The sequence below is a fragment of the Lolium perenne genome, chromosome 6 (assembly GCF_019359855.2).
Source record: "Lolium perenne isolate Kyuss_39 chromosome 6, Kyuss_2.0, whole genome shotgun sequence".
NCBI classification, from domain to species: domain Eukaryota; kingdom Viridiplantae; phylum Streptophyta; class Magnoliopsida; order Poales; family Poaceae; genus Lolium; species Lolium perenne.
Window position 1 is genome coordinate 9,666,363 of NC_067249.2, and position 25,006 is coordinate 9,691,368.

General features: G+C 44.7%; 2 protein-coding genes and 1 long non-coding RNA gene across 4 annotated transcripts; 1 reads left to right on the forward strand and 2 right to left on the reverse strand.

Annotated features, from left to right (window-relative positions):
• Positions 1-4,812: 4,812 nt before the first annotated feature.
• On the reverse strand, positions 4,813-9,136 carry LOC127308961 (uncharacterized). 2 transcript variants are annotated; one of them, XM_051339909.2, is made up of 16 exons: positions 8,787-9,136; positions 8,217-8,381; positions 7,835-8,110; positions 7,657-7,750; positions 7,432-7,568; positions 7,014-7,095; positions 6,796-6,922; positions 6,555-6,706; positions 6,189-6,471; positions 6,053-6,111; positions 5,869-5,958; positions 5,732-5,788; positions 5,594-5,668; positions 5,448-5,492; positions 5,300-5,367; positions 4,813-5,203 (listed from the first exon to the last, which is right to left on the reverse strand). In XM_051339909.2, coding segments are annotated over exons 3-15 (1,239 nt in total). In that variant the 5' UTR covers positions 7,872-8,110; positions 8,217-8,381; positions 8,787-9,136; the 3' UTR covers positions 4,813-5,203; positions 5,300-5,366. The 2 variants fall into 2 exon arrangements, with proteins under 2 accessions (XP_051195869.1, XP_051195870.1); XM_051339910.2 differs by lacking the exons at positions 7,432-7,568; positions 7,657-7,750.
• Positions 9,137-10,039: 903 nt separating this feature from the next.
• LOC139832279 (uncharacterized) lies at positions 10,040-12,597 on the forward strand. Its single transcript, XM_071822001.1, has 3 exons — positions 10,040-10,399; positions 10,512-11,765; positions 12,562-12,597. The coding sequence occupies exons 2-3, from the start codon at positions 10,752-10,754 to the stop codon at positions 12,595-12,597; spliced, it is 1,050 nt and encodes a 349-aa protein (XP_071678102.1). The 5' UTR covers positions 10,040-10,399; positions 10,512-10,751.
• Positions 12,598-13,731: 1,134 nt separating this feature from the next.
• LOC139832875 (uncharacterized) lies at positions 13,732-14,265 on the reverse strand. The gene is made up of 2 exons (XR_011747524.1): positions 14,008-14,265; positions 13,732-13,920 (listed from the first exon to the last, which is right to left on the reverse strand). It is a non-coding gene; the product is annotated as an uncharacterized lncRNA (long non-coding RNA).
• Between the last annotated feature and the right edge of the window lie 10,741 nt (positions 14,266-25,006).

Below are 25,006 nucleotides of genomic sequence, written 5' to 3' on the forward strand. Positions count from 1 at the left end.
GATTTCAATAAGACTTTTGAGCTTGAATGTGATGCTAGTGGAATTGGTTTGGGAGGTGTGTTATTACAAGAGGGAAAACCGGTTGCATATTTTAATGAGAAATTGAGTGGGCCTAGTCTGAACTATTCAACTTATGATAAAGAATTATATGCGCTGGTTCGGACATTAGAAACTTGGCAACATTATTTATGGCATAAAGAATTTGTTATACATTCTGATCATGAATCTTTGAAGCATATTCGTAGTCAAGCTAAGTTGAATCGTCGCCATGCAAAGTGGGTTGAGTTTATTGAGTCTTTTCCTTATGTTATCAAACACAAAAAGGGTAAAGATAATGTTATTGCTGATGCTTTGTCGCACTGTTATACTATGCTATCTCAACTTGACTTCAAGATTTTTGGATTGGAAACTATAAAGGAACAATACTTGCATGATGCTGATTTTAAAGATGTGTTGCTGAATTGTGGAGATGGTAGAACATGGAACAAATTCGTCCTCAATGATGGATTTGTGTTCTGTGCTAACAAGCTATTGTCGGACCGAGAGAAACTTCCATGAACAGTTATTGCGGTCCCATTATTGCCTGGCATTTTGAGTTTCAGGTACGCATAATGAGGGACTGCCATGAACTTAGCGTATACTGGTCTCCCGAGGATAGCGTGGTACTATGATTCCCAATTCAGTATCTCGAACTCGAGTCGTTCCTTTCTGAAGTTATCGGGCGTACCAAAGACAACGTCCAAGGAGACCTTGCCGAGAGGGTATGCGGGCATGGTCGGGATGATGCCGTGAAAGCCTGTGTCGGATTCTTGCAGCATGTCGACTGTAATGACCATTGCCTTCATTGTGCTCGCGAACAAAAGGTTTAGGCTGCTACCGCCATCCATGAACACCTTACTCATGTTGAATCTGCCAATCTGTGCCTCAAGTATTAGGGCCGCGTGACCCGGCCTGGGAACAACCATCGGATGATCGGCCCTACTGAATACGATACTCTGCTCTGACCAGTCGATGTACTCTGGTACGCTTGCCATGGCTACTTCTGCCAGTTTTACCTCCCGCGTGAATTTTTTGGACTCCCTCTTGGAGACGCCGGCCTTGTGGATCATGTTCACCTGTCCTCACGGTATAGGAAAAGCTTCGGTTGGGACGCGAGGTTGGTCCTGTTGAGACTGTGACTCGAGCAGCCGACTAGAGGCGGCTGTACCCTGGATTGTCGGGTGCGCCTGTGTATTGGGGCATGATCTCAATGCTTCGCACAACTTCTGAAGCTCGAGAAACTGTCGGCAGTCTTTAAGCAGGTGGGATGCTTTCTTGATATTGTCCTTTGGGTCGACGTAGGCGTGCAGATAACAGGGAGCGTTTAATTGCTCCATGGCCGGCAGGTCGGGCACCCGAGGAATGTGATTTTGTCGACTGCTCCCGGGTCCGTTGCAGCCGTCAGCACGGCGTTCATTATATCGCTCGCTGTACTGATCACTGTGCCGATCAGCGTGACTGATGGTGACCATGTTGGTGTGATCGATCGCTTCATAGTTGAGATATCTTCTCCTTTTTCGGCGCTCCTGTCGGCTTCCGAGGTTATTCGAGCGCCTTTGAGTGCTCTCACTGTCGTTGCTGGGCGGGCGTGGTTTTTTGCGTGTGGTCTTCGCCATCAGCCCAGCTGTTAGTGGTTTCCATCAGTTTGGTGATGGACTTCGATAGATCAGCCGTCAGTCGATGTCGGTTGAGATCTGATTGCTCTCTGACTAGTCGAACACACATTTGCGCTGCATCCCACTCTGTTTGAGAGACTAAGATGATGGTGTTGGCATTGCCATCGCTAGCTCTTCCATCCTGCTGCTGGTCGCCCCCGACGTGCACGATGTTGCCGGCCGTGGTAGTTTCGGTTCCCTTCTCCGAACCGAAGGTAACGCAGACCTGGTACTGCGTCGGTCGTGCCGTGGCTAGAGAGATGTTGCGCTTGCGATACTTTCTTTGTCAGAGGAGTACTTGATGCCACATACGAAAGGAGAGGCGTCCGAGCCAAGTTCGTGTCTGGTGTCGCAGTCGAGGCAGTAGTACGATGTCAGATCCGATGACTCAGAGTCATCAGACCCGACAGACATGGCGGACATGGTGCGGCGCGATGATGATGATGATGAAGATGCCGGAGTCAACATTGGTGACGCAGTGGTTGTCGAAGTAGCAGCCGGTAGATCGGCCACGGTTGGTGATGAAGCGGGGGACGTAACAGTCGATGAAGTCGCGGCTGCTGCAACGCCCAAAGTGATCGGGTCCGGGAACCGAAGAACGCCACCAGCGCTGATGTGGAAGTGGACGCTCCTGAACATCATGTCCATCCCACCGCGCAGGCCCGAGGAGGCCGAACGCGACGCGTCGGTGTGAGGAGTGAACTCGAAGGACCCGAAATGGATCGAGTTCCCCGATATCAGCGACGACGGAGCCGATGGCGGTGGTGATGCCGACGAAGATGTAGCCGACAGGATCGGAATAGCCGATGAGGTGCCTTGAACTAGCAGGTTTCCCATAGATGGCGCCAATTGACGAGGGGGCTCCTCGGCAATGCCCACCATGAGGGGCTTAGGGTTGACGGAATCCTGCAAGTTAGCACGAAACATCGGATACCAAACGAACAGAAGGCGAGATTTACCCAGGTTTGGGGCCCTCGATGAGGTAAAACCCTTACTCCTACTTTTCTGATCTTGATTTATCGATGAAAAAGGTTACAATGGGGCAGCCAATAGACTGCGTTGTGGTGAACTCGCCAGAAGGCAAGGTTTCTAGGGTTGGTGTATGCTAGGTTGTATTGGTTGTGTAAGCGTAAGGTTTGGCAGGCCCTCTCCTGGCCTTTATATAGGAGGCCAGGTCCCGAGAGTCCTGCCCGAACTCGGCTAGATTACATTAAGATCTAATCTATCCTTTCCTTTTTCGACGTCTCCTTGCCTTGTCCGTCAAATATCCATCTTCTTCCATATCTTCTCCGCTGCAACTAACGTACGGGCCCACCTTGGGTCATGACAACCCTCATGAGCCCCTTGTTGGGCCGGAGGAGGTAGGCCAATGTTGAGTACCCGAAGGGTAATGCCCACATCAGTTGGAACACCTCCTCCAAGCGAGCAACGAATAGCACCTGCAACTCGGCGACTAGTGCCTCTGCCTGAGCTGCAAGGAGAGGCTTGAGTGGCCCCAAAACACCAGCAGCCACGGTCGGATCAGTTGAAGGCACGTCAGGTTCAGCCACAGAGTCACCTTGCTGGGCAACAACCGCTGGCCAGGAGCGAGGAGGTCGATGGCACGGAGGCGAGCTGCTGGAAGGGAGCGGCGCTTGGCAAGCAGACATGCCGCTCGGACGACCAGCAGGCCCTGGCGGCGCGCTGGGGCGGAGGCGAGAAGCCTGGCCAGGAGCATTGCGCGCCTTGCAGTCCCGCTCGCGATGGCCGGAGTGGCCGCAACCCAAGCACCGGACAAAGCCTCGGCAGTCGGTGAAGAAGTGGTCCAACGCCAAACATCGAAAACAGAGGCCGAAGGTCCTCCGCTTGAAGGAGGGGGACAGCCTAGCCTCCTTCCTCTCAGGAGGAGCAGCATACGCCATCACCTTTTCCGGCAGCTGGTGACACCGTCCTCCAACCTCCTCCCACACCCTCTCCATAGGCACCAACGCTTCTGGCGTAGTGGACGGCGTCCCCACCATCTCCGGCCTGAAATTGGGCGGGAGCCGAACCGGAGGTGGCGGAAGGTTGGTCTCCACAGCCACCAAATCCCCCGGTGCAGCAGCCTGCTGTCCCCTCACCTGCGGCCGGACGCTGGGAGGGACCCCATCCAGTGGAGGAGGCAGCAGGGACGGGGCGGCCGCCCCATCCCCGGTTTAAATTTTTTACCGCCGCACACCCTCTAGTCCTTCCGTGCGAGATCTGGGGTGGGTAAACGGCCCAAATAGTGACGTGCAGGCTCCTGTGGGCTCAATTGTTCGTTATGTAAACATCAACTTAACTCGGATGGGTTGGGCTGCTTATTAGTTTGCATTTGTGTGGCCCATGCATGCATCGTCCATTCGTCCATCCAAGCGTAGTGGATTTTGTTTGGCGGGCGCTGCGTGCCGACATCCAAGTAAGTTGGATTAGTGATTCTCAAAAAAAAAAAAAGTAAGTTGGATTAGTGATGTGAGCACGCATGATTGAAGTACATCCCTTTTCCTAATGTAGCAGCCAGTAGTACTATGCTGTGGTACTAGCTTAATGCTAGACTTATAAGACTAGTCATAGTGGGGAGTAACATAGAGTAGTAACATGATGCATGTTACTACCCTATGTTACTACCTTTATAGTGGGTAGTTACATATATGTGGTATCATGCATGTTATATTTATTAGATTGTAGACTCATCTTGTCTTGAGAAGTGTGATGTTATGGTAACATAGCTAGTTACCACCCCACTCTCTTTCTTCATTTATTGTCATGCCATGTCACCAAAATGTGTTGGGATGTGTGATGTTACTACCTATGTTACTCCCACTATGAGCAGTCTAATTCCTGCTATACTTGTGTGGCATTGGATTGGACTCGTCTAAACCTTGAACATTTTTTTAACCCGTGAATATTTTTTGAATCCTGAACATACCCGTTAACATATCTTTGAACCCCATGTACATTTTTTTCGAAAAAGGCGAACATTTTCGCAAAATAAGGACTCTTTTTTCAGAAAACATAATTGAAAAATAACATGAACTTTTACAACATTAACTCTTTTTTTTGGTATAAAAAGAAATAGAAAAGAAAAAGGGAAAAATAAAGAAAAAAAGTACAGGCAAGCTTGTAGAATCAGTACAAACGACGTACTTTTACAACATTAACTCATTGAATGTTACTTTTACATGCAAACAAATGACATTTACAAGCAACAACAATTGACTATCTAAATTCTGAAGTACAGGCAAGCTTGTAGAATCAGTACAGACCAAGCACCAACAAACCACTAAACGACGTACGGTTGGCCTGCTCGTGTTGCAATATTTCACGATTGCCAGTTATTACCCAACTGGCGACCATTACCATTAATTGGCCCGCATTTCATGGTTACGATAGAAGCTGGTACAAATTTTGATCAATGCCGTGTCGTTGCGGTTATAGGCTGTGAAGGTCGTGGTTCTAGGTAGTGAAGCTTATTATTTGTTGGAAGCATACCGGAAGATCTCCTACGTGTTCTGCAAAACATAGCATGGTAAAAAAATGTAAGCAATGAAAGTAAGAAAATACTGAAGTTTGAAACGAAATAAGTTTATACTTTTCATATAAATTACCAATGACATATCGCCTGCATGTTTGGTTTACTCCGGCTTTTTGTAGTAGCTTATCACAGTGGTATCGTCTGCATTGATGTTAAGGAGAAGACATGAAAATTATTAATGTTTGGGGGAAAAACATTGATTGTGAAAAAAAGGTACAAACCATTGTTTGTGTTTTTTCGTAGGAGTATGATCCAGTTCCGTTGAGCTGCATTTGAGAAGATTGTATGGCATGGAAGGTTATGTCATGTTTGCGTATGCATTCTAAAATTTTGTATTAAATATATCCGTGAGAATGGTTGGACTTACCTGATAGGAAGTTGATTTGTTGATTTCTCGCCAAAGATGATGTCTTGTTTTTTGCCATTGTTTTCATTAATTGACCTGTATAAACATAATTATTATAAAATGTATGGCACATTAAAGGGCACATGAGTTTTTTGATACCTGTTTGATTTGTCGGTATCTTCTTCATTAAAATCAATGCTTCTTTTTGCTCCAGATCTGATTTAAATGTACATTATTGATGGAAAGCAATTTTGAACAGTGGAATTCAATAAGGATGCAGGTTTCTTAAGTAGTACCTGGTTTCGTTTTCCTTCATGTGGATAGTTGTTTGCGCATCAACTGGAGGTGTACTTTTGTAGGAGTCATCTGGTTGCTGTGCAATTGGACTGGAAAAAAATATAGATAACATTCATCATAATGTTTGGAGATAATGTTGTGTGAATATAATTTGAGAATTAAATTTGCTAAATGATTGGGGACCTTTGTGTAATTATGGCAGATGACGTTGGAATGGAAAGTAGGTTTTCATCGTGTGTTGCCTGAAAAAGTTTCACATGTCAGGGTCAACTTAATAAGAAGGATATATATAAGTAATCACTATCAATAAGTTACTAACCTTTGGAACAGTTAGCATGGGCATTGAGTTTGTATTGTCCATGGAGAAACTTCTTTTTAGGACATACTTTATAGGGTACTTGCCAGCATTATTCATTCCAATATAAAATAATCTTTCTTTACCAATGGCATTCTCAAGGGCAATCGCATGATCTGTAGCATCAATCTTCATGTTCATAGAAACTTGGTCAGCGTGATGCTCAACTAAGTTTTCAGCTACTTTAGAGAATGCTATTGCATCCAAACTTCCTGAGCTATCTGTGATTGTAAGCGGAAGTTTGTACCTGGAGCATGGTATGGTTGTTAATGACATGGTTAATAGAAAAGTAATTTTGTAAGGATTAGATTTTAGGAAAATATATGGTACATCGGGCTTGGAACTGGAAATTGGCAGGTGCATGTTGGGGTATCTGACATCTTCTTGTATCCTTTTCCACAACACATGCATCCTTTGTAGTACCATTTGACTGACGGTATAATTGATGTTACTTCTGCAACTGTACTGAAGGCTGCTCCTCCCTTATGGCACAAAAGGTCGCAGCATTAGTCATATATTTTAAAAGAGATTACGGAGTAAAAAACAATGAAGTATTTTAGAAAGTAGTGACCTGAAATGATGAAGCTGGCAGTGTAGATATTTGTTTAATGGTGTATAGCTTGCCTGCAGCTTCATGTTGAGATAGTTGTGTAACTTGAGGGAGATGCTTTTGCAGAGCTGGACATTTCCATTGATAGCTTGAATTTTTGTTCATATAAAATATCATTAAGTTGTATTGTGGAAAAAAACCAAGCAGCAGAAAGAGAGAGAGTGAGAGGGAGAGAGAACCTAGTGCGATACTTTTGAACTTCAGGTATATCGAGGTCAAGATATATTTGAGTTGCAGAACTTGAGGATCCTTGTATCATACCTGTAAGCATATTGCCAGAGTGATTTATTGCAGCCAATGAGAGCAAAAGCTTCAATATTTATGCACATTATACAATATTTGATGGCCCTACTTTAGTTCATTCAGTATACAATTCTCTTCATCTAATGTAAACCTATCAGGTGAGCTTGTATTTATTTATTTGTACTAAGGTAAAATAGCCATCAATTTTTTGAGAAAATGCAGGTTTGAATCGAAATAGTAAAACAAAAGAAATAGACCCGTGATTCTCGAAGTTAGGCATTCAAGTATGAGACCTTATGTGCTGAGCGAAAGTGCATTGTTGTAAGTACTGCCATAAGCTTGTTTGATAAGCACCTGTAAATTTCTGTATTGATGCAGTAATACCAGCAAAAATGGCTATCACAATTCCTTGTTTAGATTTTTTAAGCACTGATTCTTCATCAAATGATTCTCCATGTTCTCCCCATAGAATTAATTCTTTCGTTTGTTTACTGCAAAAGCAATGTATACTTATTCAAACAGAGGAGGAACGGTTGATAACGAAAAATTAAGGTGAAAATAGTAGAAGGGAAAGCGTACTCAAGGTTGCGAATTTTAATCTTTCGAAGTTTCTTTTGAGATGTTGGGCTAGCATAATCATATGGACCAACATCACTGATTACTCCTATTATATCTGAAAGGGCCAAGCTTGTATGAAAATTTAATAAGAATTAAAGAATAACAGCTAGGAGATGAATAAGGTAGCACACGTTGTTACCCAGGAGTGGTTTGGAATGAATTGCTTTTCTTGGCATATGGTCAAATGGACAAAAGTTAAACGAAAGTGCAGGTATATTTGCCCCTCTTGAATGGATCTCATGACCTTTGTCTCGTGTTTAAATTGCAGCATATAGTTCTGATGCTGGTAGACATATGATTTGCTTCTGGCATCAATAGCTGCAATATCTGAAATAAAGTAGACAGATCCTTGGGCTAGTAAGCGGCGGAATTGTCTTTCAAATTTCTTGGGCACACTGATCTGTGCCATGGTGCCCTGCAAATAGTTGAGAGAATTAAATGACACATGGAAAATTAGTAATATTTTTAACAAAATATGTGAGTGTAGAAATTGAAATAGAAAATTATTTAACTGTACGTACATCTTCATCTAATAGAATGCCATCAATACTGATCAATGCATCTCCATATCTTGGATTACTGTTTATTGCATCCCAAAGTCTTATTAGACGTGCAAAGACTCTGCAGTTTTGTTGTCCTACAGTGATGCTTTTAAGTTTCCTAGTAGACTCCATAGCTGAGATATTCTGAATGAATAAGAAGAAGACCATTAGGACAAAAAATTACAAATTGCAATGTTAGATACGTGAATTTTATTAGTTCGATGACATTTTTTACTTTATAATGTCTTGGAGAGGTTACTTTGACTCATATTTTTCACCACTTTATATTAAGATATACTACTAGAATTATAGTATTATAAAAAAATAATGATGTAATTTTTATATAGACAATCTAGACAATTGAAAATCTATTGGGGCGGCATGGATTCCAGAAGTGTAGTAAAAACTAATGGACCCAGCAGTTGAAAAAAGGGTAAGAAAAACTTGTATCAGGTCCACTAGGAACTTAAACCACATGGAGTGTATAATCCACTAGGAACTGACTGGCCGTAGCATAAACATACGCTAGTCTACCACGTACATACGTACCATGGAGGTGGTCTCAACGTCATGCCCTCCGCCGTCACCACCGAGAGGCTGCAGCTGGTTTCGTGCTCTATCTGCAGCGCCGGCCTGGAACTGATCAAGGTCGACCACCTGTGGCTGCTGGTCGTGACTGCAGCCTCCATCTCCCTTGACGCCGGCTCGGAGCTGATCAGTGGCAACGGAGGCCGCCTGTGGCTGCTGGTCTTGGCTCCCGCCATGATCATCTTTCTTGATGCCGGCCTGGTGTGTGTTCCCCATCAAAATATCTAATCAGTATGGGAGCTAGCTGTGTGTGCTACTTGGTTGTAATCGCAACTGAGCTAGCTGAGGAGGTTAGGACGAGTATTGGTACTGGGTGGGGGTGAGGCCTAATTAATAATTAACAAAGTGGAAAAGCTATATAGATAATTAGCGTAATGGAGTGGTCACATACATCTTTTTGTAAAGAGCATCTTCTCCTTTTTCTTCCCAGCTTCTTTCTCTCCGTATGCATATCATAGCATATGATTTGAGTCTTATTGAATTATGTTCCATTGCCATGAATAGTAGATATGTGTTGTGTCAATATTATCTAACTTGCATAAAAACAATTATGAACATTCGACGTAATATATACCTATTTGTACATTACTACACATGGAAGACTTTTACCAGTGTGGACTATTTTGCTCTCTTGAGCGCATGCTTCCTTTATTTCAGAAAATGCAAAATTGAGTTGCAAAGTTTCATAAAATAAAAAAATATGGTATGTAGATATTAGAGCAAGTCATGTGCCAGCAAGTTTTTGTGAATTTTTTTATTCATTTGAGGTCCAAGGGGAAAAAACAAAGCTGGGGAGATAGAACAACATTTTTAAAGTTTGAAAAAGTGCTTGAGTCATTTGCATGTGAGCTTTATTTTTTTTTTGGGGGGGGGGGGGGGGGGGGGGCGTTAAATCGTTAGTAAGCCAGCCATGTGTGACCTCTTTTATCAGACTTAGCTGCAAGTTCTGAAAAAGGATCCACAAAAGGAAGAGATGGGACATAAGGTGTGGCGGGCCAATGCAAAAGAAAGAAAGGGTTGTGCTAGGCTAATAATGACACAGGGCAGACCACCATTGTGACATATTCAGGCGTATCCTCACTAGTAGAAACAAGGGCTTTGGTTTTTTGCTCCAAAGATCTTTTGCACCGGATTTGGCACGAACCGGTGCTAAAGGGGGTCATTAGCACCGGTTCGTGCCCTTTGGACGTAACAGGGACCTTTAGCACCGGTTCGTGTTACGAACCGGTGCAAATGAGCTATCTTTTGCACCGGTTCGTAACACGAACCGGTGCTAAAGGTTCGTCGCCAGGCACGTGGCAGCCGCGGGTATCTTTTGCACCGGTTCGTAATACGAACCGGTGCAAAAGGGCCCTTTGCCCTATATATTCAGCTCACCCCCAACCAGCCAACTCACTTCATTTTTTCTAGGGGAAAGGTGTGTGTGTTGAGTGCTACCTTGCTTCTCTTTGGCATGCACATAAGGTGCTCGATGAAATGTCTGAGAGAATGATGCCGCTTGATTTTACACAAAACAAAAATGATATGAGGTGCCGGAGCGACACTTAAGCTTTCTCCTCTTCTCCTCGATCAAGGTTAAGCTACAACTTTACCCTTTCATTTGTACGGTGCTAATTTCAACTATTTATAAATATTATGATATTTTGTAATAGTTTTTTGATAAACTTAATTAATTATTTGATGTAGATGAACCGGCGGCAATGGATGTACGTTGACCGACGTCTACCCGAGTTCACTTCGGGCCTGAAAGAATTTATCCGTGTGGCTCAGGAAAACCCACAGGCGGATGGTTTTATGTGTTGTCCATGTGTTGATTGCCGGAACTTGAAGCAATACCCTGAATGGCAAGTCATTCACTCCCACCTGCTTTGGCAAGGTTTCATGCCCAGCTATAATTGTTAGACCAAGCATGGAGAAAGAGGGGTTATGATGGAAGACGACGACGAAGAAGAAGAGGATGATGATATGTACCCTAACTACGGTGATACTGCAACAGGGCATGATGAAGATGAAGATGCAGGAGGAGGTGAAGATGAAGAGGCATCAGATGAGCCCGTTGATGATGATCTTCGTCGGGCCATCGCTGATGCACACAGAGATGCAGAAACAGAAAACGAGAAGCGAAAGTTAAAGGGCATGTTAGATGATCACAAAAAGAAGTTATACCCAAATTGCGAAGATGGCAACACAAAGCTCGGTGCCACCCTGGAGTTGCTGCAATGGAAGGCAGAGGCTGGTATATGTGACAAGCCATTTGAGAAGTTACTGAAAATAATGAAGAGGAGGTTTCCAAAGGATAACGAATTGCCTGACAGTACGTACGAAGCAAAGAAGGTTCTCTGCCCTCTAGGATTAGAGGTGCTGAAGATACATGCATGCATTAATGACTGCATCCTCTACCGCGCTGAGTACGAAAATTTGGAAAAATGCCCGGTATGCACTGCACTTCGGTATAAGATCAGGCGAGATGACCCTGGTGATGTTGAGGGCGAGCCCCCTAGGAAGAGGGTTCCTGCCAAGGTTATGTGGTATGCTCCTATAATACCACGGTTGAAACGTCTGTTCAGAAATAAAGAGCATGCCAGGTTGTTGCGATGGCACAAAGAAGACCGTAAGAAAGACGAGATGCTGAGACACCCCGCTGATGGGTCGCAGTGGAGGACAATCGATAGAGAGTTCCCGGACTTTGCAGATGACGCGAGGAACTTAAGGTTTGGCCTAAGTACAGATGGAATGAATCCTTTTGGGGAGCAGAGCTGCAGTCATAGCACCTGGCCTGTAACTCTATGTATCTATAACCTTTCGCCTTGGTTGTGCATGAAGCGGAAGTTCATTATGATGCCAGTGCTCATCCAAGGCCCAAAGCAACCCGGCAACGATATTGATGTGTACCTACGACCATTATTTGAAGAACTCTTACAGTTGTGGAGCAAACCAGGTGTACATGCATGGGATGAGTACAAACAGGAGTCATTTAACCTACGAGCGTTGCTTTTCGTGACCATCAATGATTGGCTTGCTCTTAGTAACCTTTCAGGACAGACAAACAAGGGATACAATGCATGCACGCACTGTTTAGATGAGACCGAAGGTGCATATTTGAATAAATGTAAGAAGGTTGTGTACCTGGGGCATCGTCGATTTCTTCCAAAGAGGCACCCCGTCAGAAAGAAAGGCAATCATTTCGGAGGTGAGGCAGATCACCGGGTGAAGCATGAACTCCGTACCGGTGATGCTTTACTTGATATGGTCAAGGACATAAAAGTAATCTTTGGAAAGGGTCCTGGCGGTCAATCTGTTCCGAATGACGTCGTTACCGGACACGCACCCATGTGGAAGAAAAAATCTCTATTTTGGGATCTACCCTATTGGAAAGTCCTAGAGGTCCGCTCTTCAATCGACGTGATGCACGTGACGAAAAATCTTTGCGTGAACCTGCTAGGCTTCTTAGGAGTGTATGTGGAGACAAAAGATACACCAGAAGCACGGGAGGACCAGTATCGTATGAAAGTCCCAAAAAAGAAGCAAGAACAGAATTACAAAGATGGATACAGGGAGTCGCTTAAGTCCTGCCAGCTACGCTCTTACCAAAGAAGAGAAGAATATCTTTTTTGAAGTCCTTTACAGTATCAAGGTGCCGTCTGGATTCTCATCAAATATAAAGGGAATTGTAAATATGGCGGAGAAAAAATTCCAAAACCTGAAGTCGCATGACTGCCACATTATTATGACGCAGTTGCTTCCGGTTGCACTGAGGGGCTTCTGCGCGTAAAATGTTCGAATACCCATTGTGAAGCTATGTGCATTCCTTAATGCAATATCTCAGAAGGTAATCGATCCAGCTAGTCTTCCAAGGTTACAGAAGGATGTGGTGCAATGTCTTGTTAGTTTTGAGTTGGTGTTTCCACCATCTTTCTTCAATATTATGACGCATCTCCTGGTTCACCTTGTCGAAGAGATTGCCATCCTCGGTCCTGTCTTTCTACACAATATGTTCCCCTTCGAGAGGTTCATGGGGGTCTTAAAGAAATATGTTCATAACCGTGCTAGGCCAGAAGGAAGCATCTCCAAGGGCTATGGAACAGAGGAGGTCATTGAGTTCTGTGTTGACTTTATTCCTGACCTTAAGTCGATTGGTGTTCCTGAATCGCGACATGAGGGTCGACTAAGTGGAAAAGGCACGCTAGGAAGGAAATCAATGATATGTAGGGACGGGATTTCTTTCACTCAAGCACACTACACAGTTCTACAAAGTTCCACCTTGGTGGCCCCGTATATCAGTGAACGCAAGAATATTGTACGCTCCCAACATCCGGCGATCGAAGACTGGATTACACATAAACATATGCAGACATTCGGCGGTTGGCTCCGAGCACATCTCATTAATAACAACGATATTGGAGATCAGTTGTACTTGTTGGCCGGGTCACCATCTTCGACTGTACTGACTTTCCAGGGGTATGAGATAAATGGAAATATCTTCTACACGTTCGCCCAAGATAAAAAGAGCACCAACCAAAACAGTGGTGTCCGCATTGATGCAACAAACACTAGCAGTGGGGAAAAGGACACATATTATGGTTACATAGAGGAGATATGGGAACTTGACTATGGACCTTCTTTTAAGGTCCCTTTATTTCGGTGCAAATGGTTCAAGCTGGATGGAAAAGGGGTAAAGGTAGACCAGCTGTACGGAATGACAACAGTGGATCTCACCACTCTTCGTTACAGAGACGAACCATTCGTCCTAGCCAATGATGTGGCTCAGGTTTTCTATGTGAAGGACATGTCCTCCAGACCGAAGAAAAGAAAACATAAGGAAACGAGCTCATCCGATGAGCCAAAGCGTCACATAGTTCTTTCAGGTAAAAGAACCATCGTGGGAGTCGAGGACAAGACAGACATGTCAGAAGATTATAATAAGTTTGCTGAAATTCCGCCGTTCATAGTGAACATTGACCCAACCATCGCGTTGAATGCTGAAGATGCTCCATGGTTACGGTCGAAGCGATCATAATCTGGCCGGCCTCCTGCCGATTCGGCACCTCGAAAATGGAAAATGGATTTTTCGTGCGATGAAAAGGAAAACTTCCTCCTGCAACATTGTAAGACATCCCAAGATACACATGTGTGCAACATTGAAATAGCATGTTGTGAGTGGAGATGGGTTGGCTTTTTGTACCATATTTATAGAGTCGTTCACGGGCTTGCAGGGAAATTTTTCCGAGGCGCAACTTCCGAAGATGTCGTAGGGCGTGTGCACCAACGACATCTTCGAGAAGTTGCGCCACGGGAGATTTCCCAACCCTTTCCCCAATACTGTTAGAGGAGATGTAGTCCTTCATGGGCTTGCAGGGAAATTTTTCTGAGGCGCAACTTCCGAAGATGTCGTAGGGCGTGTGCACCAACGACATCTTCGAGAAGTTGCGCCACGGGAGATTTTCCAACCCTTTCCCCAATACTGTTAGAGGAGATGTTGTTGGGTGTATACTAGCAGCTTCCGAGCGGGACTCTCCCCGGAGGGGCTATATATAGCAATGTGCCTCCAGATAATCCCCCCGCATGAGGCCACCCCGCATAAGGCAAACACCGAGATAAGCCTCCCCCCCAGATTTAGCCCCCCCATCTTTAGCACCGGTTCCAGCCAGGAACCGGGATAAAAGGGGTATATAAACTAATCCACCATCTTTAGCACCGGTTCCAGCCAGGAACCGGAATAAAAGGGGTATATAAACTAATCCACCATCTTTAGCACCGGTTCAAGCCAGGAACCGGGATAAAAGGGGTATCACCATCTTTAGCACCGGTTCAAGCCAGGAACCGGGATAAAAGGGGTATATAAACTAACGACAATGACTTTATTGAAATTTAACAAGATACGTTAACTAAACCTAAAACAACGACAACACGGCTTTATTGAAATTTAACATTAACTAAATTTAAACTAAAATAACAAATTCTACTAGTTCTTCCGCGCATCCGCTGCTGCCCTCCTGGCTGCCGCCTCCTGCCGCAGCTCCTCCTCACGACGATGCTTATGCATCTCCTCACTATCCAGATCCGCCACACGCGGCCGCTTATGCAGCTCCTGGAGACTCTGCCTCTCAAATGCTTCTATGGTAGCCGCTAGCGCCGCCTCCTCCCACTCCTCTATCTCCGCGAGTTGAGGGTCCACCTCATCCGCTGCTGCCCTCCTGGCCGCCGCCTCCTGCCGCAGCAGCTGCTGCTGCAGCTCCTCCTACTCCTCTATCTCCGCGAGCTGCGGGTCCACCTCCACCGGCGGCGGGTGCGGCTTTGGGGGCATAGTGCAATGGGCTAGGGTTCTGTGATGAGCGAAATGGGAGAGATGGGGGCGTAATATTTATAGAGGGCGTGTAGGCGGGAAATCTCCGCGCTGCGCGTCGTGGCGGGAAAATATCCCGCACGGCGTCGCGTGGCGCGGGAAATATCCCGCGCGGCGTCGTGGCGGGAACCCGCGCAGCGTCGTGGTGGGAACTCGATCCCGCACGAAACAGAGAAAAAAGGCGGGAAGAAGGCAAAAAAATTCAGCCAAAATTTTGACCTTTTGCACCGGTTCGTGGCTGGAACCGGTGCAAAAGGGTCTTTTGCACCGGTTCCAGCCACGAACCGGTGCAAAAGGTCCCGACTATCACTGTCGCGCGCCCACCCTCTTCTTCCCCAATTTGCGCGAGGAGAGTTGGACGCCGGCAGGCTGCCAAAATTGTGCACGCCGGCCACCGTCCGCCCGCCTCCCGCGCCGGCGCCCGCGCCACCGCCCGCCGCGCCGCCGCCTCCTCCTCTGTCCACCCGCGCGCCTCCTCCTCTCCCGCGCCACACACAGCCCCTCCGGCCGGCCTCCTCTGCTCATCCGCGCCGCCGCCCCCTCCTCCGCCTGCCGCTGCCTGCTCCCGCTGCCGCCTCCTCCTTCCGCCCACCCGTCGCCTCCTCCTCCCGCGCCGCCCGCCTCCACCGCCGGCCTCTTCTCCGGCCCGGCCGGCAAAGGTGAGGACGCCGCCGGCCATCTTCTCCTTTTTTTCTTTTATTAGTTAGATTTAGTTAGATAATTAAGTTAGATAAAATTTTAGTTAGGAAATTTTAGTTAGATAATTTAGTTATATTTAATTAGTTAGGAAATTTTAGTTAGAAAATTTAGTTAGATTTAGTTAGAAAATTTTAGTTAGAAAATATTAGTTAGAAAATTTAGTTAGGTTTATTTAGTTAGAAAGTTACAATTTTTTTGTTAGTAATATTAGTTAGAATTTTTTTGTTAGTAATATTAGTTAGATTTTAGTTAGAAAATTTAGTTAGAAAATTAGTTAGATTTTAGTTAGAAAATTTAGTTAGGTTTTATGTAGTTAGAAAATTTAGTTAGGTTTATTTAGTTAGGTTTATTTAGTTAGAAAATTTAGTTAGGTCTATTTTGTTAGAAAATTTAGTTAGAAAGTTCCAATTTTTTTCATAAGTACTTTATTCATATTCATAAGTACTTTATTCATAAGTACTTTACAAAAAAATTCATAAGTACTTTATTCATATTCATAAGTACTTTATTCATATTCATAAGTTAGAAAATTGTATGTGTTAGTTTTGTGTAGTTAGCTAATTAGAAAATTAGTTAGATTTTAGTTAGAAAATTTAGTTAGAAAATTAGTTAGATTTTAGTTAGAAAATTTAGTTAGGTTTTATGTAGTTAGAAAATTTAGTTAGGTTTATTTAGTTAGGTTTATTTAGTTAGAAAATTTAGTTAGGTCTATTTAGTTAGAAAGTTCCAATTTTTTTCATAAGTACTTTATTCATATTCATAAGTACTTTATTCATAAGTACTTTACAAAAAAATTCATAAGTACTTTATTCATATTCATAAGTACTTTATTCATATTCATAAGTTAGAAAATTGTATGTGTTAGTTTGCATACGATGCCGCGCCCGCCGCGTCCTGGAGCTAGGACCATTCTGGAGCAGATGCGGGAGATGGGGTCGGTCCGGGACTGGGCTCCGCCGGGGTGGCACTGGGAGGTGTTATCTTCCGGTGCGCGCACCTTGGTGCGGAATCCGGGTCCCGTCGTCGACCCGGATATTCTATGGTGGAGGTCGCGTGGGCCACGGTCGTTTCGGAGGGAGCCGGCGCCGCAGGAGGTGGTAGCTCAGCGTATTAGAGAGGAGGACGAGCACGTTCGCCGTTACCTGTATGCGTTAGACACCAGGTATAGTGGCAGATGGTCAGTTATGCAGGGATCTCACATTAGCTATGATCCTGTTATTGTTCCGTCGCTTTGGGTGTTCAGCCGGCGCAGCTCAGGACCCGGTCCGCGCCGTTGAGAGGTTCTAGTGATGTATTAGGGTTAAATAAAAATGGACTCGATCGAGCTATATGTGTAACTCAGATCTTCGATTATGTATTTGAGCATTATCCTTAATTAGTACCTATATATATGTGTAACTCTAATATTTGATCATGTATTGAGCATTATTCTTAATTACTGCTTCGTTGTGTTTATAGCATTAGAATAACTTGTAAGTCTTTGCAGAAACTATGGAACGAGACCTAGAAAAAGAATACCTCGTCGAGGAGATTATCCGTGATGATGACGATATCACCTCTCTTTACCTAAATCAATCTGGCGAGGGAGACGAGCGAACCCGTGGAGACGGCTCCGGTGAGGGAGATGAGCAAGACCACCATGGAGATCGCTCCGGTGAGGGAGAAGGTGACGACTCCGAGGGAGAAGCTCACGCCGCCGAGGTGTATATATATTAATTAACCAAGCCTCGAGATTTGTGCATATACATATATTAACGTTGTTTCTTCTTTTAGACCTCCCGATCAACAAACTCTACTGGCAGAACTAAACGAGGCGCGGTCAGAAAGATGGAAGACCATGAAAGGTGCACCATCACGGAAATCGATGTAGATGGCGAACCGATTTCTCCCAAGGCTCACGCAAAAAAGTTTGTAAGTCAATGCGGAGTTATTGTTAGGGACACCATCCCGATCACCACTCAAGAATGGAAGAAACCTGCAAAGGGGGACGAAGGAGTTACTTATGTCAACACGAGATCCAAAAATCTGATGTTTAGGAAGCTCCTGGTAAATTTCATCTTACCGGAGCCAGCTGACTCTGATAGTGAGAATGACAGGCCAGACCCTGAGGATCCCGAGCTGAATAGCGTACAGCAAAGAGTCAAGAAGTGGGCTCTTAAGAAGATGGCAGTACAGTTCAACGACTACAAGAAGAAATTGGACAACTTCTTTATCAAGAAAAATAAGACTCCGGATTTCAATGGCCCCTATGAGAAGATAAAAGACCACTGGGAGGCATTTGTGAAGTACAAGACATCGGAGATGGCAAAGAAAAGGTCAGCCACCAACACTCAAAATACTGCTAATAAGATGTACTTCCATACCATGGGGCGAGGAGGCTACAAGGCTGGCAGGCCTAAGTGGGAGAAACGGGAGAACGACCTAATTGAAAAGGGGATCCAGCCAGAGGTACTGAAATGGAACCAGCGGTCAAGGGATTGGTTTTACGCGCATGGGGGCACGTTGGACGCACAAGGGCACTGTATATATACACCAAGACATCAGGAAAACCCACTTCCCATCGAATCCTTTAGAAATGTTGCAAAGGAAGTTGAAGATGGGAAGTTCTGTCCCGAAAGAGAGAAGGACCAGCTCACACGCGCCCTTGGGAATCCTGAACACCCAGGACGAACACGAACCATACCAGGTGGCAAGCCGTGGTGTATTGGGTTTCCTGCAGAAACGAAGAAATATCCCGATAGAAGCCGTCAGAGGAAAAAGGATGTGGTTCAAGAACGCGTTGCTAAGCTAGAGGAGCAAGTGAGGATGATAATGTCAGGCTCAGTCACCCAACCTCAAGCTAATCCGCAGATAGAAGAAGTTGCATTCGATGCTACCGGCCAGGGATCTCAGCGGAAAAGCATCGTGGCTTCCACGGAGCCGCCGGGTAATGATGCAGATGTGGATCCACATATGGCTCCTCCCTCCCCTGTGGATCCGCATATGGCTCCTCCCTCCCCTGTGGATCCGCAGATGGCTCCTCGCTACCCTGTGGATTATATCACAGAGTCGACACCTTGTGAGCTACATTTCAAAACGATGGGCTACTTAACGCTCAAGGCGGCGATCGGCTATGTCTTACCGCCAGTACCTGATCAAAGATACCACTTCAAACCGGTTCCACATGGCTACGCTGTTGCCGGGGTGGATCAAGTTATGGATGGGTATGGGCCGCTGAGGCTTGACCACCCTGCCGGTGAAGGGGATTTGCTAGAGCTGGGAGAAGCCAAGAACACTACAGTTCTATGGCGAAAGGAATTCATTGTGATTCCGGGTTGGAAGGCGCCAACAAGGTCTCCACCGAGCCAGCATTCTCCACCGATGCAGCCGTCTCCGGTGCGTCAGCCTTCTCCACCGGCGCGTGAGCCTTCTCCGCCGCCGCGTGAGCCTTCTCCGCCGCCGCGTGAGCCTTCTCCGCCGCCGCAGGCCTCCACTCAGTCTAAGAGCAAAAAGCGGACCGCTACGGCAATGAGTCGTAACCGATCACCGAAACGCAAACAAGAGCCCCTCCCAAGAGTGCCTAAGGTTCCTCCCAAGAGACCTTATGACTATACAGTTGAGGAAAATGCCAAGATCGCAAAGGAACAATACATGAAATCCATGTTTGGCAAGAAAAAGCCCCAGCCTGAGCCCGAGCCAGCTATATCCAAGGAAAAGAAGTTGAAACTGCTGAAGAACCTTCATCAACCTGAGCCAAGTCTTTCATCGAACTATGACCGGTCTATTCGCAAGTCAAATGTGGTAGCAAAAGAGCGGTGGAAAAAAAGTAAGGAAGAAGGGAAACAAGTTCCCCAGCTTGGAACCCAGAAAAACTCGTGCCCCCCGCTCAATGTGTATCCCAATATCATAGACTGCATTGATCCGACGTTGGTAGCACTATACAAAGACGAGGCAGATGCGAACAATATGAGTATTCCCGAGTACTTAAGCCGCCTCGAATTCATTCAGACGGATGATGTCCAAATAGCATACCAGTACAAGTACGGGCAATCTCTGGTCAGAGCTGAGGAGTTGCCTAATCTATCGACACAACTGCGAAGACTGCATAATTGGTACTTGGATGCATGTAAGGACGGTCAGAACTGGATCATGGTGGCAATCAAAGATGAGCACTACGGGCGAACTGACGTGATGAACATCGAATTTTGTGAATTATTTCAGTTATTCAATCAAGACGCCCTCGACAAATCTCTGCTCAGTGCCTACTGTCTGTAAGTATTATTTATGTAATTAAGTCTCTACCGCGGCTCGTCCATTGCATGCATATAACTATACTCTCACTATATTATGCAGAATGAAGATCCGTGAATGCCGAAAGGGGCAAATCTATGATCTTGGGTTCATTGACCCATATACCGTGAATGGGTATACTGTCGACAACTCTCCCAAGGACACGGAGAATAACTTGGTATATGCCTTAAGGAAAAACTCATACAAAAGGGCAATACTATTTCCTTACAACTTCGCGTGAGTGTTACTGTCTTCACACATTAAATCTTTTTCGCTTACTCCATGTGTTAAGTGTAATTGATGAGTTATGCATATATATATGTGTCCGCAGGTTTCACTATATCCTGCTAGTCATTGAACCCGACACCGGAGTAGTAGAAGTCATGGACTCGAAGAGTAAACCCCTTGAGGCGTGGGGGGACATGGCTGATATCCTCCAGAAGGCTTGGACACGGTTCGCGAACAAGTCTCCGGGTTTACAGAATAAAGAGCTTCGAATAAAACCTGTACGGGTAAGTACTAGCTAGGTCGTGCATCTCTTTGATTCTAGTTTCAATACCATTATTATCATCCTTGATTATTATTTTGATTGAACTTTGTTCTCGTAAAGTGCTTGAGGCAAGAGGACGGGAATAATTTATGCGGGTTCTACGTTTGCGAGTTCATTCGCCAGAATACCCACCGTATGACCAAAATTTTGGAACAACTTGATGTACGTAAACAACATTCATAACTTTATTTTATCACCTTGTGTTTCATTCACATACATATATATATATACTGACCACCGTACCTTCTTGAAATTATTAGATCCAACGGTTGCGGGACGGTCTTCTAGCAACCGAGCGTGTACGGGCAATTCAAGAAGAACTGGCGGGATTCTTACTTGAGCAAGTTATAGCTCCAGACGGAGAACACTATGTGCCCGACATCCAACATTGAATAGAAATTATTTTGAAAGTTGATGTAGACATATATATATGCATGAACGTGTGTCACTTTGATCGATATATGTAATATAATGGTTTCCTATATATATATATTTGAATTGTCTGCATTAATATTATACCGTGTTTCGAATGGGGCAGAGTCTCTGCCGCGGCAGCGTTTTAGTGCAATTCCCTGCCACGGCAGCGTTTTAGTGCAATTCCCTGCCGCGGCAGACTAAAATGCTGCCACGGCACAACCCTTTTGCACCGGTTCGTATTACGAACCGGTGCAAAAGCTCCCCCGCCGAGCGCCCCACAACCGGCCACGTGGTGACCCCTTTAGCACCGGTTCGTAAGTGAACCGGTGCAAAAGGGGGGGCCTTTTGCACCGGATGGTTTGCACCGGTTGGCCAACCGGTGCATATGGCTATTACCAACCGGTGCAAAAGGCCCTGTTTCCACTAGTGCCTATATTTGAAAGAAATCTTGCATTTTTCCGTCATCTTGTAACTGTACCAATAGATAGTCCAAGAGAACTAGCTGTAGCCTTTGCCAAGTGTTTCTCCTAGAAAACACTCGGCAAACTCGCTGCCGCTGTCTTCCGGCCGTCCATTAAATTTCTTTTGCCGAGTGCAGCTGTTTTTCCGTGTCATAAGTTACACTCGGCAAAGTAGCTAAGAAGGCATACGCAGCCTAACATCTCTGCCACGCACCATACGGTGAATGGATCTGGTGGGGCTAGAATTGGTGATCCAAACTTTTGTGCAGCGACATACAAATGCCTTGGAAAGGAGCACAGATGACGTGATTCCATATCTTTATGTAACAGGACTATGGCTTCGGAATCTCTAGTACGACGACCTACCCAAGCAGATGGAAAAAAAATATCATTACCATAAAAAGGTTGGGTGCATTGCCTCTGATACCATAAAAAGGCAAAATCTATATATACTAGTTTTTCACTAGTAGAAAACGAGGCTTCCATACGCCCCCTTTAGTCCCCAAAATATTCGAACCGCGACTAAAGGGGGGAGTCGCGGTTCGGGAGGCGACCCGAGACTAATGTTCACCAACCGGGACTAAAGGGCTACGGTGGGCTGCCGGCCGGCGGAAAAACCTCCAACCGGGACTAAAGGGTACCCTTTAGTCTCGGTTAGTGTCCCCAACCGGGATTAAAGGGTTTTTCTGGTTTTTGGCTCCCCACGCACCTCCACACACACCCCCCTCTCGGATCGCCTTTTTTAGCACTGTAAAATAGAAAATAAAATGATAGAAAATTCAAAAAATAAAATGTTTTCAGATTCTTGTATGTTACGCAACCTAGTATTAGGGAAAATTAACAAATTTGAATTTTCACTTTTTTTGCAATAAAGGTTTAAAAAATGGTAAAACCGCATTAACTTTTGCATACGACATCGAAAAAAAGCGTATAATATGTCAAAATGATCGTGGGAAAAAGTTACATCCGAATTCACCCGGGTTTACCCGGTTAGCCAAATTTTAGATTCTTAAAATTCCAAATGAAAATACGAAAGCAGGAAGATTTTAGTTTTTGCTATAAATTCGGAATTATATATATTTTTTATTTTTTCAAAAATTAAAATTAATAATTGCATCATGCATAAAGATTGCTATTTCTTTTACCCATTTTTTAGATTTTCAAATTTTTAGGTTTGGCAAAAAAAAATTAAAAAAATTAAAAAAAGAAAAATAAATAATAATACAAATTAAAAAGTTAATGTTTATTTATTTATTCAAGATTATTATTACATCATTACTTTTGTTTATTAAAAAAATTATTTGAAATTCAAACAATAAAGAAATGTGAGATCAACTAACATGTTAATATGATTGATATGATACTAGTATCACATACATGCGCGTGAAGCACTTGGATGCGGGATGGAATGGAACTCGGAAGTTAAGCGTGCTAGTGCTAGAGTAGTGAGAGGATGCGTGACCGAGCGGGAAGTTTGACCACGAGTAAGTAATTTGACTAGAGATAAGTGTAGTTAGAGATAGAGACTAAACTATGCAAATAACTGAAATAATAGAAATTCTGAAAAAATAGAAAAAAATGGAGTGGAAAAAAATTAGAAAAATTCACCTGGGGAGACATTTTCGCCCCGACGCACAGAACCCGCGCAGACGGACCTTTAGTCCCGGTTCGTAAGCAACCGGGACTAAGGGGGGGGGGGGGGGGCTTTAATCGCGACCCTTTAGTCCCGGTTGCACAACCGGGACTAAAGCCCGTTGTGAACCGGGACTAAAGGCCCTTTTTCTACTAGTGTTTGTTTTTTGAGAAACTATATATACTAGTTGAATTCCCGTGCGTTGCCATGAGCAGTTAAATTTCTTTTCCCCATCACGTGTAAACAATGACAAATGATCATTAGAATTCCTGAATACATGTCATGAACATTTGCGCGATGATTTGTGTTCCAATGTTTATTTCTTATGGAGGCCATAAGGTGGTCCCCATAGCATCAACTATAGTCAGCTAAATTTCCTCTAGTGCTTTTGGGCTTAACATTACGAAGAAGACGGCTTATGGATTTCGGTGGGGAGAAACTCCGGTCGAAAATTGTTCTTCCCCTTCTTATTACATTCTGGAATTTGGGCTTTCTTGTTGTGTTGAGTTGTGTAATGTCCATGATGTCCCTAAATTTGATAAGTGGCCTAGATTATAATTATGCCATGATTAATTGATATCATTGTTTGTATTGGCTGCATTTTGTGAGCTAAGTAAAAATAGTTGCATAAATACATACTAAGAACATCTCCACCAGATTCCCCATTTTTTTGCCACCCATAACAATTTTGGCAATAGGAGAGGGAAGATTTAGATATTAAAAAACTGCCTTTCCAGCATACCCAAAACTGGATACCTATATTTCTTTGTGTGTACATTGATATGTGAGACCGGTTTATCGGTGAGACATTTGTGTGAGAAATAGTGCTTACAGGGAATAACGGCGGCCACGCAAATCGGTGCCGGAAAATCGCGCACAGATGGTGGCTCAGGCGAGATCACTAATGCCAATCTGGAAAAAAAACAACAAGTTTTGTCTCCTCGCTTGGGAATTCAGTGCTGTTTGAAATATTTTAGTACTAATCCAGCAGCTCATCTGATGACTAGAAAAAAAATCCCTTGCAAACACGATTTCGAGGAGAAAAAAAACCCCGCACGAACTGGACACCATCTGCTCGCCCGGAGCACTCCTCGCACCGAGAAAGAAAATCTCGCACAGCTTTGCAGCCGCCGATGCCCGACGGCGCCATTTCACGGGCCTCCAACGCCCTAGCCTGCTCCCCGTTTGCCGCCTCCTTGCTCGCTCGCCGGCGCGCGTCTACTGCGCGTGGCGGTCCTCATGTTCCCTGCGGCGGTGGCGGGGAGGCCGTGGCCTTCCTACTGACCAAGCCGAGCAGGGGCGTAAAGCGGGGACCGTGGGTTAATAATGTTTAAACGCAAAATAATGCGATGTACGTTGTAGTACGACCGATTCCAAATTAATAGTAAATCTATAAATACCTACTAATAAATGAGGTAAAATTTTCGTCTAACTTAAAATTGCCCCCATTTTTCAATCGTAATTACAAAACATGCCACCGCTTAGGTTGCGTAACGGTTCACCGCCTTCGATCGTCCATCCCCTTAGGGCATGTACTATGGTGGGGAAAGCAGTCTTCCCTTGTGCCTTCCACGCCAGCCAAGAGAAGGCAAGAAAATAGGTCGTACAATGCTTTGTTGCTTAGAGCATGTACAATGGTTGATAAGACTGTCTTATCATAGCGCGCCACGTAATTTAAATATAACAACAAAATATGATGTACAATGGGTTATTTTTTAGTCTTATCTCTAGTAATCAGATATCCTAAATTTGTGGTGAGAGAGATTGTGCTAAGAGATCATCTCTTAATTAAGAGAAGGCAAACCCTTT